Source organism: Nelumbo nucifera, chromosome 1, assembly GCF_055504915.1.
Source record: "Nelumbo nucifera cultivar China Antique chromosome 1, China Antique-T2T, whole genome shotgun sequence".
NCBI lineage: Eukaryota > Viridiplantae > Streptophyta > Magnoliopsida > Proteales > Nelumbonaceae > Nelumbo > Nelumbo nucifera.
In genome coordinates, this window is record NC_142649.1 from 92,029,884 (window position 1) to 92,045,261 (window position 15,378).

A 15,378-nucleotide genomic window follows, 5' to 3' on the forward strand; every position below is an offset into this window, starting at 1 on the left:
CCTTTGTGTTCGTAAGGCTCGGGGCCTAAGGGAGAGCTCGGGCTCCTTACGGGGAGTTCGGGCTCTTTGTAGGGAGTTCGGACCGCTGGTTCCTCCTTTCGGAGCTCGCGCCTTGGGCGTGCTTCTATGCCATGCTGTTACCTTTGCCACGTGTTGAGCGATTACGAGGTCGGGTCAAATCTTCCTTCATCAATATTCATTGTTAAATTATTATTTTAAATTCAAATATGGAAGATTGTAGCTGGGATGTTAATAGTAATACCACTTGATATATTTCTTTTATGACTTCTAAATATGTGCAAATAGCACATATATGAGTCGGTTGTGGCTGAAAATTTGTTTAACTTCTAACAATCCCTAACTACTCCATGTAGTCAAAATCTACCTAATTTGTAGCCCCATTTTTTTGGGGGGATCTAAATCTTCTTTTGATTGATTCAAATTGCATTAATTGCAAACGGAATTGGCCATTAATTTAGTATGCCTTGAGACATTGAATGTTGATCTTGTTAGAACTAATGTTCGATCAATTGCAATTCTTAGTAGGGAAAACTAATTAATGCCTCAAAGTTTTTTATTTCTTAGATAGTGTTTATTTGCAGTGCAAATATGAATTGGAAACACATTTTATACCTGGTTCAATTTGTAACTATGACTTCCATTTATCTTGTCAAGAGTCCTACCATGTCTACATGGTGAATACAAAGATTACTTGTATAAACTCCTTGTTTACTAGCATTATTGCAAGTTTGGCTACCTTAGTACAAGAACATCTTCTAGTACAATTGACTTGGGTTAGATCTGGGACCCTTTAACAAATGCTCAACCCAAGTTGCATCTCTAACCAGTAACCAGTCTTCATTCCTGAAGAGGAAATATTTAACAAGGAGATCAAAATATTGGCTCAAGCATAATAAAATTATAGGTAAATTATCAGAGCCACTAGAGCAAATATGGCTGATCCATGCTTCCCTAAACCAGCTTCTCCACTCCGCATTACACAGCCCTCAATCTAGAACTTCCTTAACATGACCACCCCCTCCTCTCTTGTGTTGACCAAGTAAATTTTGGTCCAAAACTTTTAATCTCCTCAAGGCCCAACTCCTCCACAAATTCTCTATTTCTGTAAAGCACTTTCCTGTTCGGCATTTTTCCACCTACTTTTTCATTGATATCAAAGATCGTGTTTAGGTCACTGATACATATCCAAGGGCCTAAGACAACATTGGCCAGATCTTTCCAACAGTCAAGGAACTCCTCTTTTCTTTTTTTTTTTTTTTTTTGTTTGGCTCCCCATACGGAAAGGTGCATTGCCAAACACTTTTTTCATTTGGAAGCTGCCACTTGTAAAAAAAGGTTGCCCCTTTAGATTTGAAGAGATGTGGCTAGATCATGATGATTGTTTAAGGGCGATTAAGGAAGTGTGGATGGAAAATGAAAGTGGAGATAATCAACTAAGCTTAAAAAGAAAAGATAGTGTTTTGCACAGAATGCTCCGACAATGGAATAAGGAAGTCTTTGGTAGTGCTCAAAGGAAAATCCAAGAACTGAAAGATAGGCTTCTTTCAGAATTGAAATCTAAAGCCAAGTGAGTTTAATCCCATTGAAATCACAAAAATTGAAAAGGAACTTGATGAGTATAGGAAATGGGAAGAGATCTTGTGGGCCCAAAAATCTAAAATCAAGTGGTTCAAGTGGGGAGATAAAAATACCAATTTCTTCTACCAAACTACCCTAAGGAGAAGAGTTGGTAACAGGATTTTAAAGATTAAAGACTAATGGAAATTAGGTTGAGGGTCACCAAGATGTTTCAAAAGTCATTGCTGAATACTTTGAGGGCCTTTTTTCATCTTCCAATCCTTCTGATATTGAGGAAGTCGTGAGTTGCTCCATTTCTAATGAAGATGTAGAAGATCTGGAGAAAGAAGTCACTGACGAGGAAATAAATCTGGCCCTATTCCAAATGGAGCCTAGGAAAGCTCCGGCCCAAGATGGTTATCCTAACTTATTTTATCAGAAGCTCAAGAGTATAGTTTGGGAAGATGTTAGGAAGGTTGTTAAGGTCTTCAATGAAGGGTCCTTGCTGAATGACTTCAACTCTACCTGCATAACCCTTATCCTAAAAATCCCTCACCTAGAGGAAGCTAGTCACTTTAGGCCAACAAGTTTGTGCAACACAATATATAAAATCGAATCTAAGATATTGGTCAATAGATTAAAGCCAAAGGTTGAGCTGCTAATTTCTCCAAACCAGAGTCCTTTCCTCCAAGGGAGATATATTAGTGACAATATCCTAACTGCCCACAAAATCTTCCATTTCATGAAAACAACCAAGGCAAAAAAATGGTGTAATAGCTTTAAAAATGGACAGGAGTAAAGCCTATCATAGGGTGGAATGGGTATTTGTGAAGAGAGTTCTAGAAAAATTGGGATTTGGAGATTAATGGACCAGTTGGATCATGAAGTGTCTAACTTCTATGACTTATCAAGTTCTGGTAAATGGAACTACTACTAGAAGAGTGATTCCAACAAGGGGACTTAAACAAGGGGATCCAATCTCTCCTTATTTGTTCCTATTGTGTTCAAATGTCCTATCTTCAATTCTGAATAAACTAGTCAATGAGAAACTATTATCTGGGGTAAAACTAAATAGAGAGTGTCCCACCATCTCTCTCCTTTTCTTCGTGGATGATAGTTTCATTTTCACTTTTGCAAATTTAGAAGAAGGGAAGAGAATTATGGTCATGGATGTAATTAACCTGTATGAGAGAACCTTGGGTCAAAGGGTAAACTTTGCTAAGTTTGAAGTCATCTTCAGTTCAAACTTGCACCAAGAATTGCAGAAAATTCTTGCCAAGAGCCTTCATCTCAAAGGAATGGAAAAACCTTCAGCCTACCTGGGTCTTCCCCTTGAAATAGGTAGGTCAAAGTGTCGCCTATTCAAGTTCTTAGTAGAGAGAGCCTACAAGTGAACTAGCAAGTGGAATGACCTTCTACTTTCTCAAGTTAGAAAATAAGTTATGCTAAAATCAGTAATGACTGCCATTCCATCCCACCATATGTCCTGTTTTCTGCTCCCAAAGAAGGTCTGTAGTGAATTGAAGCAAACCTAGAAAAAAAAATGGGAAGTGGATGGGAAGAGGAAAACATGTTGGATTAGTTGGGACCAAATGAGCAAAAATAAGTTGAATGGGGGTTTGGGGTTTCGTGATCCTTTAGAGTTTAATAAAGCCTTGTTAGCCAAGTTGAAGTAGAGGTTTATGTTTGATCCGTCTAATTTATGGGTTAGACTAATAAAAGCAAGATACGTTATAGATAGATGTTTCCTAAGCTCTCAACACTGCCTTCACAAGGATCTTGGCGATGGAAGAGCCTAATTGTTAGTAGAAGTAATCTTTTGGAGGGCGTTTGTTGGGGAATAGGGAATGGAGAGAAGGTTGATATTTGGAACTCTCCCTGGGTTCCAGGTCTTCAGGGTAACAGAATTTTTGGCCCCAAGCCAAGTAACCTCCAAATAACAAAGGTTAGAGATTTGATCTCAGCTTCTAGAAATCAATGGAATGTCCAAATCATCCATGATAATCTCCTTCATGAAGTAGCATAGAAGGTTCTTGAAATAAGGCTAACTAATAATACTTGGGAAGACAAGCTCTTTTGGCTTCCTGAAATCATGGAAAATTTCACAGTTAAATCTGCTTACTACATTGCAAAAAGTTAGGATTCTTGTAGCAATCAGAGGAATGATAATAGGGAAATTAGGAAGAATGTCTGGAAGGGCATCTGGTAAGTGCAGGTTCAACTAAAAATAAAAAAATTCCTCTAGCGTTGTTGTTTAAATGCCATCCTTGTCAAAGAAATCTGCTAAAAAGACATGTTAGCAATACTTCTATTTGTGATCTCTATAAAAAAGAGACTAAGTTTTATGCATTGTTTGTTCTTTTGTGACCATGCCTATAGCATTTGGTTTGGAGCCCCCTTTCTTTAAAAACCTTGCTTTTAAATCTGGTTCTCTCCTTTAGTAGATGATTTATAGAATGGTTGGCATTCTGTAATGAGCGAGGCAAGGAAGAGAGAGCTGACTTGATTATGCATTCAATTGTCATTCTATGGAACATCTAGCTCTCAAGGAACAAAAAAAAAAAATTTGCAGATCCTGATAACTCCAATGTGTTGTCTTTGATTCACAGGAAAGTGGGGGAGATGAAGAATCTTCAAAAGGAGGTTATACGAGGAATGCACCCTTCTAATGAGCTCTCTCTACTCTCTTTTTGGAAGCTTCCAGATGTTGGTTGCATAAATTTAAATTCAGATGCAATGTTTGCCAAAAGTAGTAGAGCTACCTTTGGGGTGCAAGCCAGAAATATCTTAGGTTGGTGTCTAGAAGTCCCTTTTGGTCCTTGCCATGCCTCATCTCCAGCTTAAGCTGAAGCAATTGTTGTTTTTGAAGCAGTCACGCTAGCAATTTATCTAAACTACTCTAATGTTGTTATTGAAAGTGATTGTTGCCTGTTAATTGACTGTATTTTGAACTCAAACTCTGGTAGCCTCTTGGACTTGCACTTTCTAATGTTGGATATCTTAGCTCTAAGCAAAAATCTACAGGTTTCTTTTAGCAAAGTTCGTAGGACTACAAATCGGGTTGCTCATCTAGCTATGCAGAAAGGTCTGCTTACATCAGACGTGTTAGTTGGTGATCCGCCCTCTTGGTTGGATGAGATGCTTCGTGAAGACTGTGAAGGATGACTGTAGTGTTTTGGATCTGTTTATTTTTATTTTATTTTCTCTCTTGTTGTGTAATATTTTCTTTTCTGTGTTCTATGTTGTTGTCTGCTCCTGCTTTTGTTGTTTTAATGAAAGCTAGCTTCTTACAAAAAAAAAAAAAAAAAGAAAAGAAAGAAAGCATAATAAAAGTTTACAACCACTGAATTAATTTTAATTTAATGGTTGGTGTGATCCCTCTTTAAGTTTTACATATAAAAGCTTTCTTTTGTATGAGAGAAAAATATATAGTGCTCTTGGTGTGAGAGTGGATTTTTTATCTTGTTTTGTACTTTGGGCTGAGAAGAAAGGGAAAACGGGTATACAAGGATTGTATTTTGTGTCCTAACTAAATAACCATTGTAACTAGTGACAAATTAAACAAATAATATATATAAAAACATCATCCATAAGCATTAAATCTATATATACAATCCTTACTACTTTTCCCAAGCATCAAGTGTAAGCCATACTGAACTAGATTTACTACAATTTATCAAGGGGAATGGGATTAACTAACAATGACATAATGTTGTTCCTAGTCAAGCAATCTGCAAGTACTCCATGCCCATCTCCGTGCTGGTACATGAATTGGGCCATTCGTCCCAGGTCAATTGCACTATCTTTAAATGCTCGAGGGAAAGGAGAAGGAGCAGGCATACATTTGTTCATCTTCTTCCATTCTTTAGCACGGAGACCCCGAATGTGTTCACGGGCAATTTCCTCAGGAGCTCCAGTCTCACGCATATAACATTGGATTGATTTTGGAACATCTCCTCTCTTCAGCTCATCCTACATGAATGAATATTATATACAAAATAAATTTACTCTAAAGAAATAGCAAGGTCATTGCTATATCGAAGCAAAGCAGCCGACGATCTTTATCTAGTTGCTCCAATGCTTCCTCTTTTATCTTATCTTCTGTGCAAAAATAAATATGAACAAAGGAAGTAGGTGTAGATATTGATATCCATGCATTGTTCATATACTCCTCAAGGGTCGCTTTGTATCCATTGTTGTATCACTGTGCCTCTACCAAGTATGCTTTGCATAAATCCAACCACTTATAGGAGGAGAAAAAAAATCAGTACTATCTATTTATCTATCTATCTATCTCACCAAAAGTAAAAGAAATCTATATGAGAATGTTTTTAAATAGCAACAATAACCACACTACATGTGAAAAAAATGCACAGAATCTTCTGCAAACAGGGACATCCAGTCACATATTGGGAATATCTTCCTATAAATTTAACATACCTGAACCGGAGGTATCCACAATGTACAGTGATGGATACCAATGTAAGCATCCCAGCTCAAGCAATGTTCTACAACTAATAGTTTTGACCTATTTTTGTTAATCAATATATTCAAATCAAACTTATTGTATATTGTAAGAATAGGAAATACAATAAAACACATTGATTTAGTTGTGCGCAAATTTTAATATCAAATTACATTGTCTAATTAATGATCTGAAGGCTGACCATGACTAAGAATGGCATCGGGGTGGGGCGGGGATGGGAGCCTCTCCCCATCCCAACGGGTCCCCATGATTTTTTATAATATCAACTATTTTTGTTTTTGTTTTTATTTTATTTAAAAAATAAAAATAAAATAATTAAAAATTATAATCATATTAGAAAATATTCAAACATATTCAACCATATTTTTAAAAATATTAATATATAGATGTATTTATAGATATATAATATAAGTACATATATACATATATTAACGGAGATCCAACGGGGCGAAGAATACTTTTCCCATCTCCTCCCCATCCCCAGCAACGGGGATAAAAATTTCCCCATCCCCATCCCCGTAGGGAAAAAATCATCTCCATCCCCAACTCATTCAAAGCGAATTCTCACAAGAATTGAGGAAATGGAGAAAATCACAAGAATTGAGGAAAGCGAATTCTCACTATTGATATGTTCTCATGTCCCTCTTCTGTGAGTCAATAGCACTTTGTATATGTTATAGAATAAAAACCTCCCAACGAACCATTTAAAAGCATAAGCTTCTATGAGATATATTAAATGACACCTTTCTGAACAAATATCCTGCGTTTGATGGATAAAAGGGAATTAGATGCGACTTCTAGTGTTATATGTGCTGAGAAATCTGGAAAGTCCCGAAACTATGTTTGCTAAAAAAATTGAAATTATTTTTTGGCAATGTTTTTGAACTATTATTGATCTGGACGGTCCGACCATTCAGCTTGAAAATCATCCAGACAACTAGTTTCGTTTTACCCCAAACTTGATTATGACAAAAAACTATAAAATTAATCAACAACAGTTGATCTGGATGATCGAACCGTCAACCCATTCAACCCCGTTCAATGGTTTTAGGCTATTTTTTTTTATTTTAAAATTTTTAATTTTTTGTCAAAACAGACTGTCCATTTGAACCAGATGATCAAATCATCAACCCAAAAACCGGTGGCCAAAATTGTTTGGTTCCAGGTTTCATGGTTTTTAAATCTGGTGAAACTATCTTAAATAACTTCTCGGAATAAATAACTCAATCAATAAACAAACTCTTCCAAATGGGCCCTAAGATATTTATAATATTGGCAAAAGTTAAAGTGTTAAATATATATATAGTATACCCCTTTCTTCAAGTATTTTAATATGTCCCTGCCACTTTTCTTTAAGACATCATAAGCCATTTCATTGATACTGTTGTAGAGTGCCATGAAACACATCTTCATGTAGTCTGGAAGATCTCCCATCCTGTTGATGTCCCATCTGCAAAAATAAAAATAAAAACATCTGCAAAACCGAGGATTTGCAATTTAATTCAAAGTTTCATCTCTCTACTACTGAATACTGATGGGATCTGCACATGAAGCAACCTTTTGCTCGACCACCGATTTTGAGGTCAGTGGTTCAATCATGTGCCCGTTCTAACTTAAAAAATAAAAAAACAGCCATAAACTGTTGTTCGAATTGAACAAATCAGCGATTCACGATTCGACCATTCGAATCAACGGATCGTTGATCAAATGAACAATTTTTAGCCTGGTTCGAAAACACTGGGATGTAGTATTAAATTCTATCTTCTATGATATGCTCGTATAAATTAAACATTGATGGTATTGCGGTTTTAATTTTTGCTAACCTTTCAACAGTGTCAGTAAAAAGCTTGAGTTCGTCCAGAGTACCATACACATCATCAATTGTTGTGATCAAACAATTGACTTTCGTAAGTTGTCTTCTACAATATCCGAACTGTGGCTCGAATATGACTCCAGTGGTCCACAAGTAACTCTCGGCTATCCTGTCTCTACTAAACCTTAGTGCCTCGGCGAGGCCCAGGTCAGTCCACCATCTGCAAAAGAAATTAATGCCTAATTAGCCGGTTTATATTAGCTTTTGAACCGAAAAATGTAAATTTTTTTTATTGATATAAATACCTTGATGCATCTTTTAATTCCTGCTGATATATAGCTTGCACCATGTTGAAGTCAAGCTTAGCAAATTCAAGTATCAAAGGGTCCACATCTTGTTTCATGGAGTAGGTGTCTATGAACCATCTGGCTTCCCACCTTTTCATCCTCCAGTGCAAGGGCATCTCCAACGCATGGCTTACTAGTCTGGCCATGTTTTTATAATTTGGAAATGTTTTTTCTTTGAGCTGTTTGATGAGATGTCTGTATGTAAACTGTTGGGCATATAATTCTTCCTCTGTGTCCTTTATGGATTCCAGAACGCTCTTGATGTCACTTTGGAAGTGATACCCAACCCCTAGCCTCTGAAGAGTGTCAATCAGCTCCAGTTGATCCACTGCTCCTGCTGCTTGATTGAGCTTGCGTTTGACGTCTACCATCAGTTTCTTGGCCCGCTCCACAAACGCCTCTTCCTGTTGATTAGTAAGCCTGTAAATTAGTGATAATATATAGAATAAATGTTTGGGCCTGGAAAATTAATTATATACTGATCATGATAATCACCAGGAATTCGCTCTTGAGAGATTGCAAACCATCGTAATCCCAACTGCTTGGCTTGTAGTTTCCTGATCGCCTGATAACCTCTTGATTTAAGAATTGCGAGCTAACAACAAGGAATTGGATGTTGTGTTTAGTGACTTTTTGAGCATGTTGCAGTACTGGTCTTGCAGGGTGAAGACAACTTCCTTGTGAGAATTGCTTGGTGGACAAAGATGAGGGAGGAATGAAGAAAGAATTCGCCGACATTCTAGCTAGTGATGACCATTGGAGTTGTTGCAGAGGGAGCCGTCACCCGCCACAAATTGCTGCCAATGAATTTAGCATCGATTCATGGCCCACTTATACGGTGGAGTTAAGATGAATGTGGACTGAACAATAAAAACCCATATTTTTTAGTAACTGACACCTCTAAAGTTTTTGACAGTTGTCGAAGCGTGTCCTGTTATTTGTTAATAGCAGTCAATTCATCTGATTTTTGACAGTAAGCAAAAAAATTTGACACGTGCACCTACAGGCTATGGTCCATCTATAATTCATATTATTAACATTTGCAAATATCAAATGTGCCCTTATAAGTGGCCCCAAGGCACCATTTACCGCCTGCCAAACTTTGAACGGAAGGCAAGGCGGTAACTTCCCATCACTATGACTCTCTCTCTCTCGTAAATGACGACATGTGATCGGTGATCCCACTATGCAGAGGTGAGAGTACATTTCCACCGATTAATTGCCCACCGAAATACGAAAAGAGGTGGTCCACCTGTAAAAGTCGACTTTGTACATTAGACGGTAAAGAGCATACCCTTTACGGGCATTATTTTTTCGGAATTTGAGAGGAGGAAAATTGGTTATTGGAATTTTGGTTTTATTGATCAAGAATTTTATGTTTTTTTTTTACATTTATGTGAAAATTAGGGAAATTTTATTTTTTTGGGTATCATTTATCCGAGTAAATGATATCAATCTTAAAATAACTTTTTCACCTAGGGGTAAAATGCAAATACTTGAATGAGACAAAAATGTCATTTTTAATAACAAATTTTTATGGATAAAATGGTCATTGTCTTATTTACATGAGAAATAAAAGAATGTGGAAAAATGCACTTACCCGGGTAAGTGTTTCCTAGAAAAAACTTACCAAGGTAACTACATTTACCTGGATAAGTATCTTACCGAAAAGCGAATGGAGCCTTAATGTAGGCCAAATATTTTATTCACAGTTGGGAGGGCGTGAAATATGTGGTTGAAAATATTTTCATAAAATTCTTTCTTTTCCCTCTTTATTATTATAAATAAGGACATTTTTTTATTCAAATCATCACAATTCAATATATTTTGTTAATGTACAAGTGCTGGGTATTAGTGTCTTAGTTCATATATAGGTATTGTGTCTATAGGGTGTAAAAGTGTGAGCCAGTGAAAGAAGATTGTACAATTTTCTTAAAAGAAAAAGAGAATAAGCCTACTAGGATAAAGTGTTTGAGAAAAAAACTAAATAGCCATGGTGATACTCTTCTTGCCTTAGAAGATTGTGTATTGTTCAATGTATCCAATTAAATCAATGCAAAGGATTTATGAGACAAATTGCAAAATCTCAATGAAAGGAAGTTGATGTCTAATAAAATCGTCCTCTAATGATAACTTATTCTACAATCTGAGAATGAAGGGCAAAGCCTCTTTGTAGGAACACTTAAATGAGCTCAACACTTTGGTAAGAAAATTAGTAGTTGTTGAGGTATGTATTAACGAAGAAGAAAATATTGCTCTTTTACTTTGCTCCATGTCTAATTCTTAAGATAGTCTGATAATGAACGCAAGAAATACAAAAGATTTGTCCTCAGAATCTATTGTTTCTTTGTTGTTTACAGAAGAATCTCGTACAAAAGCTAGTGAGAATTAATGAACGCAAGAAATACAAAAGATTTGTCATCAGAATCTATTGTTTCTTTGTTGCTTACAAAAGAATCTCGTACAAAAGCTAGTGAGAATTAATGAACACAAGAAATACAAAAGATTTGTCCTCAGAATCTATTGTTTCTTTGTTGCTTACAGAAGAATCTCGTACAAAAGCTAGTGAGAATTCTTCTGATGATATTATTATGGTATGAGGTACTAGTAAAATAAACAACATTAGCAAAAATAAGACAAGATCCAAGTCAATGGGCAAAAAGAAGAGGCTCAAGTGTTGAAATTGTGGCAAGAAATATCACATTCAAAAAGATTGTAGGCAATCCAAAGCTGGCCTAACTTCGACCAAGATATAGATTCAAAGAATTCCTAATGAAAGATCACAGAAGGAAATGACATCAAAAGGAAATGAGGTGTTGTCTATTGATCTATGTGAAAGCTTAAAACATAACTGGATATTGGATTCTGGTGCCTCTTTCCATATGACATCATGTAGAGATTGATTCTACACATACCAATCATGCGATGGTCAAACAATTCATATGGGCAACAACAAAACATGTAAAATAGTAGGAATTTGAAATGTCATAATTACTATGCTTGACAGCATCACTTGTACGGTCCTTGGAGTATGACATGTTCTAGAATTGCAAAATAGTTTCTTGTCACTAAGAACATTTGATGAAGACAAATATAAATTTTTTGGAGATAAACTCCAGGTGAAGATCAATAAAGGAGTTATGGTGGTTGCTAAATGGCATCTACAAATGTTGTGACTAATTCAATCATGACTTATCATAAATCTTTGGATCATATGAGCAAGTAAGTACTAAATGTACTTCTTCATTGATTAGTATATACTAAATAAGTGAATTTTGATAGTCCAAAATAACCAACACAATTACACATGAAGGGGATTTTGATCATCTCATCGACGACCATAGTTTGGTTGGATGAGGTGGACAGTGGTTGGGGGGGGGGGGGAGTTTGCTCTCGATAAGGACAATAGATTCTCAACTCCAAACAACATTTGGATGCTACCCAGAATCATCTTGTTTAGAGCTCTATAGCTAGCCATAGCTTGTCTCACAACAGCAAGTCGGCCAGAAAGGAAGACACGAATAGTGTCGTTTAAGCTACAGAAGCGGCTCGCCACTAGCATTCTGAAATGTGGGAGGGGCAAGGTTTGCCTTGATCCTAATGAGGTCAACGAAATCTCCATGCCCAACTCCTAGTAGAATATCAAGAAGTTGGTGAAAGATGGTTTTATCATTAGGAAGCCAACCAAGATCCATTCTCAATCTCGTGCTTGCCAAATGAAGGAGGCCAAGAGAAAGGGATGCCATTCTACAACCGGGAAGAGCATCGAAGACGCTGAGGGGAAAGTCTGCAACCGGGAAGAACAAAGACGCTGAGGAGAAAGTCTACAACCGAGAAGAACATTGAAGATGCTAAGGGGAAGCTTGCAATCGGGGAACAAAAACACTGAGTAGAAAGTCTGCAACCGGGAAGAACATCAGAGATGTTGAGGGGAAATTTGCAACTGGAAAGAACGGAGAAGCTAAAGTCTGCAACTAGGAAGAATGGAAACGCTAGGAGAGGATGGAGATGATTAGATGAAGATGATGAGGAAAGGATGAAGACGATGTGAAAATAGTGAACTGAAAAGGTAAAGTTAAAGGATAGGGCTGATAGGTTGTAAGCGGGCTTCTCCTGCAAAATATTAAAAAATCAATTTTTATTTCAAAAGGTAATGATAGCTTCTGTCTTCATTGTCTTTTCACTCACTTTTTATTATTAAAATAATATTATATTGAGTGATTTTACCGAAAGTCATTATGCATTGTATTTCTTAATATATTTCTTTATAAGAAATCAATATTTATGAATCATCGCAGATATTGTGAAATAAATATATAATTCATATATTTATAATATTGTAATCGAATTAGTCAAATCATGTTATATCCATATTCGATTCAACTAACTAATCGGTATAAAAAATATATTCGAATTTGACCGCTCATTCAATTCAAATATCCGAATTAAATTCGTTTATTTCGGATCTTGAATTCAAATTCAATTTTCCAAATACTGTTTACAGGCCTAACTATAAGGGGTATGATATTTATTATCAATAGAAATGGAAAATCTCTTAAGGATTATCTTGGCATGCCATTTCCAAGTGGACATTTTGTATATATACCTAGAAGTTGCCTTATTTGGGAGGAGTTAAACTATGACCCTTAAGCTGCATTGATACAATTTCAACAAATGTACCCAATTGAATGCTGAAGAATGGTTAGTATATGAGACTATATTACATTTTTATGTCACGAATTTAGGTGGATTTTACTTTGTTTGTGGCAGTGGGGAGGACTAGAAAAACGTTTCTTTGGAATACAATTATATAAAAACTTTGGGCCGATCGAAAGATTGTGTTTGCAATTGCAACATTAGGAATTAACTCTTTGTTATTACCAGGTAGTAGGACAACACATTTGCGATTTAAAATCCCTATTGACTTGAATGAAACATCAACTTGTGTAATTAGCTAACCAAAAGTCTAATATAGAAAAATTGCTAAAGAAAAGCCATTGAATAATTTGGGATGAAGCACTAATGGCACATCAATATGCTTTCGAAAACTTGGACCACACATTGAGGGATTTGATAAAAACAATTGATGAAAATGCAATCCATTATCCTTTTGGTGGAAAAATAGTTGTCATTGGCGAAGATTCCAAGTAAATATTGCCCATTGTCTTGAAAGGATGTTATATAGACATAGTTTCCGCATTAATACAAAGATCAGAATTGTGGCATGATTGTCAAATCTTAACATTACAAACCAACATGAGGTTATTAAGAATCCATCTCCCAATTCAACTGAGTATGGGCTATTTACAAAATGGGTGTTTGACATTTGTGTGGGCAATATACCAAGTATTTATCCTATAATAGATGTAGATGAAAGTTGAATGCTTATGTCTATTGACATTCTGGTAAATGATGACTGTCAAGAAATTGAATCACTTGTAAGATGCATCTTTGCAAATTTGGCTCAGAATTTTAATAATCATTCATGTATATGTGAACAAGTAATACTTGTTCTTAGGAATGATGAGGTTAATAAAATAAACACTAAAATCTTACAATTGGTACTGGGAGACATTCACACATACTGTAGTGTTGACACAATTGATGCATTGGATTCTAAATCTTTTGAAAGTAGCATGTATCCTACAAAATTCTTGAACAATCTAAAGTTCAGTAGATTACCAAACCATGAGCTTTAACTAAAGATTGGAGATTTGGTCATGCTATTAAGAAATTTGAACTAGTTAATTAAATAGAAGCAAATGTCATTATAGGAAGTCATAGTGGGGAAAATGTTTTTATCACAGGATCGTAATGTCTTATAAAAACACAGGATTGCCCTTTTAATATAAGCGGTGACAATTTCTATTTAAGCTTTCATTTGCCATAACAATCAACAAGAATTGGAGTCAAACTTTGAAACATATTGAAATTTATTTGGAATATCCTCTTCACTTATGGCCAATTATAAGCTGCTATCCCTAGGATATCCTCAAGGTCTGGCCTCAAAATTTTAACGAGAAACAAAGATGTTGACTTGAAAGGGCATACAAAAAATATTGTCTATTAAAAGGTGTTAAATGACATTATTGCCAAGCAAATATGAAATAAGAAAGGTTTTCTTCTTTTTATTTATTTCATCCTCCTTGTTTTTTCTTTAAAATAATTTGTTGATTTTATGCTTTTTTATGGTAACATGATGTTTAAGTCAACTCCGATATGCTTCCTCCATACACACAAACCTTATTGGGATTTTAAAAAATGTTTATAAGAAACCTTGAAGTATATACTTTTCAAAAAAGTGTGCGGACAGAAAAATATCTCCAATGGTAGTTATGTATTTTAATGTACGTAAGGTATGCTTACCATTTCTTTTCTTTTTTCTAATACTTTTTCAACTTATTGAATTTTCACATTAACTTCTTGCATGTAAGCTATATATAACTTCCTCAGGGTGATGATGTTGAGATTAAAATATATACTAAAGAAGTTTGAAAGTTTTTAGATTGTATGACTAAAGAGAATATTTACTCTATTACTGGTTTACGAGCCATTCCTACTGATTCTGACTACACAATGCTTAGGACTAAGGTTCACCTACAATTCACAAACAAATCACAAATAATTATTGCTTCAAATTCTTCCCCTAATATCCCCTTATATAAATACAACTTTGTTTCATTTTAAATATTGGAAAAAACTAGTCGAACTTTTGTTGGTATGTTTCCACTTTTCAACTCACATCAATTATTTTATTTTATTAAATTTAGCTACTCTAGTAGATAATAATAATTCAATATTCTTTATTTCTTTTATATGTGATTGGCCTTGTAATACACTATTCTAGCCTAATGACAAAATTTTCATTGACCCTTACGAAGAGAGATATACTTCTCATTGATAAGGAGTATTATTTATTACAACTTTAACTTGTTGGAAGTTATTTATAATCATTCTCTATTCATAATTGCATCATGATGCTTACCATCATCATCCTTTGGAACGAATATATAGAGGTTGAAGAATAGTACATACAACAAATAAATGTGGGGAATTTTGTAATGATAGATACGACTATGGAAGTTATAGGATTTCATAATAAGCACTAAAATTCTTTGACAATGTTTTTTTACATTCTAGTACTTAAGTATATA

The 15,378-nt window shown here is 35.3% G+C and overlaps 1 protein-coding gene across 6 annotated transcripts; it reads right to left on the reverse strand.

Moving 5' to 3' along the window:
* Positions 1 to 5,125: 5,125 nt before the first annotated feature.
* Positions 5,126 to 9,061, reverse strand: LOC104589597 ((-)-alpha-terpineol synthase-like). Of its 6 annotated transcripts, none has more exons than XM_088888706.1 (5): positions 8,720 to 9,061; positions 8,183 to 8,628; positions 7,888 to 8,097; positions 7,376 to 7,538; positions 5,126 to 5,550 (listed from the first exon to the last, which is right to left on the reverse strand). In XM_088888706.1, exons 1-5 carry the CDS (start codon positions 8,960 to 8,962, stop codon positions 5,245 to 5,247), a joined length of 1,368 nt encoding a protein of 455 aa, XP_088744832.1. In that variant the 5' UTR covers positions 8,963 to 9,061; the 3' UTR covers positions 5,126 to 5,244. The 6 variants fall into 6 exon arrangements, with proteins under 6 accessions (XP_088744832.1, XP_088744842.1, XP_010246260.1 ...); XM_088888716.1 differs by having other exon boundaries at positions 5,126 to 5,821; XM_010247958.3 differs by having other exon boundaries at positions 7,376 to 7,514; positions 8,720 to 9,059.
* Between the last annotated feature and the right edge of the window lie 6,317 nt (positions 9,062 to 15,378).

What these genes read in the sequence shown, in the direction of transcription:
- LOC104589597 (XM_088888706.1), bottom strand. Translation starts at nt 8,962, where the DNA reads ATGTCGGCGAATTCTTTCTTCATTCCTCCCTCATCTTTGTCCACCAAG. An exon ending in GAATTAAAAGATGCATCAAG is followed by an intron (nt 8,098 to 8,182) that starts GTATTTATATCA and finishes TTTCTTTTGCAG; the next exon opens with ATGGTGGACTGACCTGGGCC. An exon ending in TAAAATACTTGAAGAAAGGG is followed by an intron (nt 5,551 to 7,375) that starts GTATACTATATA and finishes TCATTCATGTAG; the next exon opens with GATGAGCTGAAGAGAGGAGA.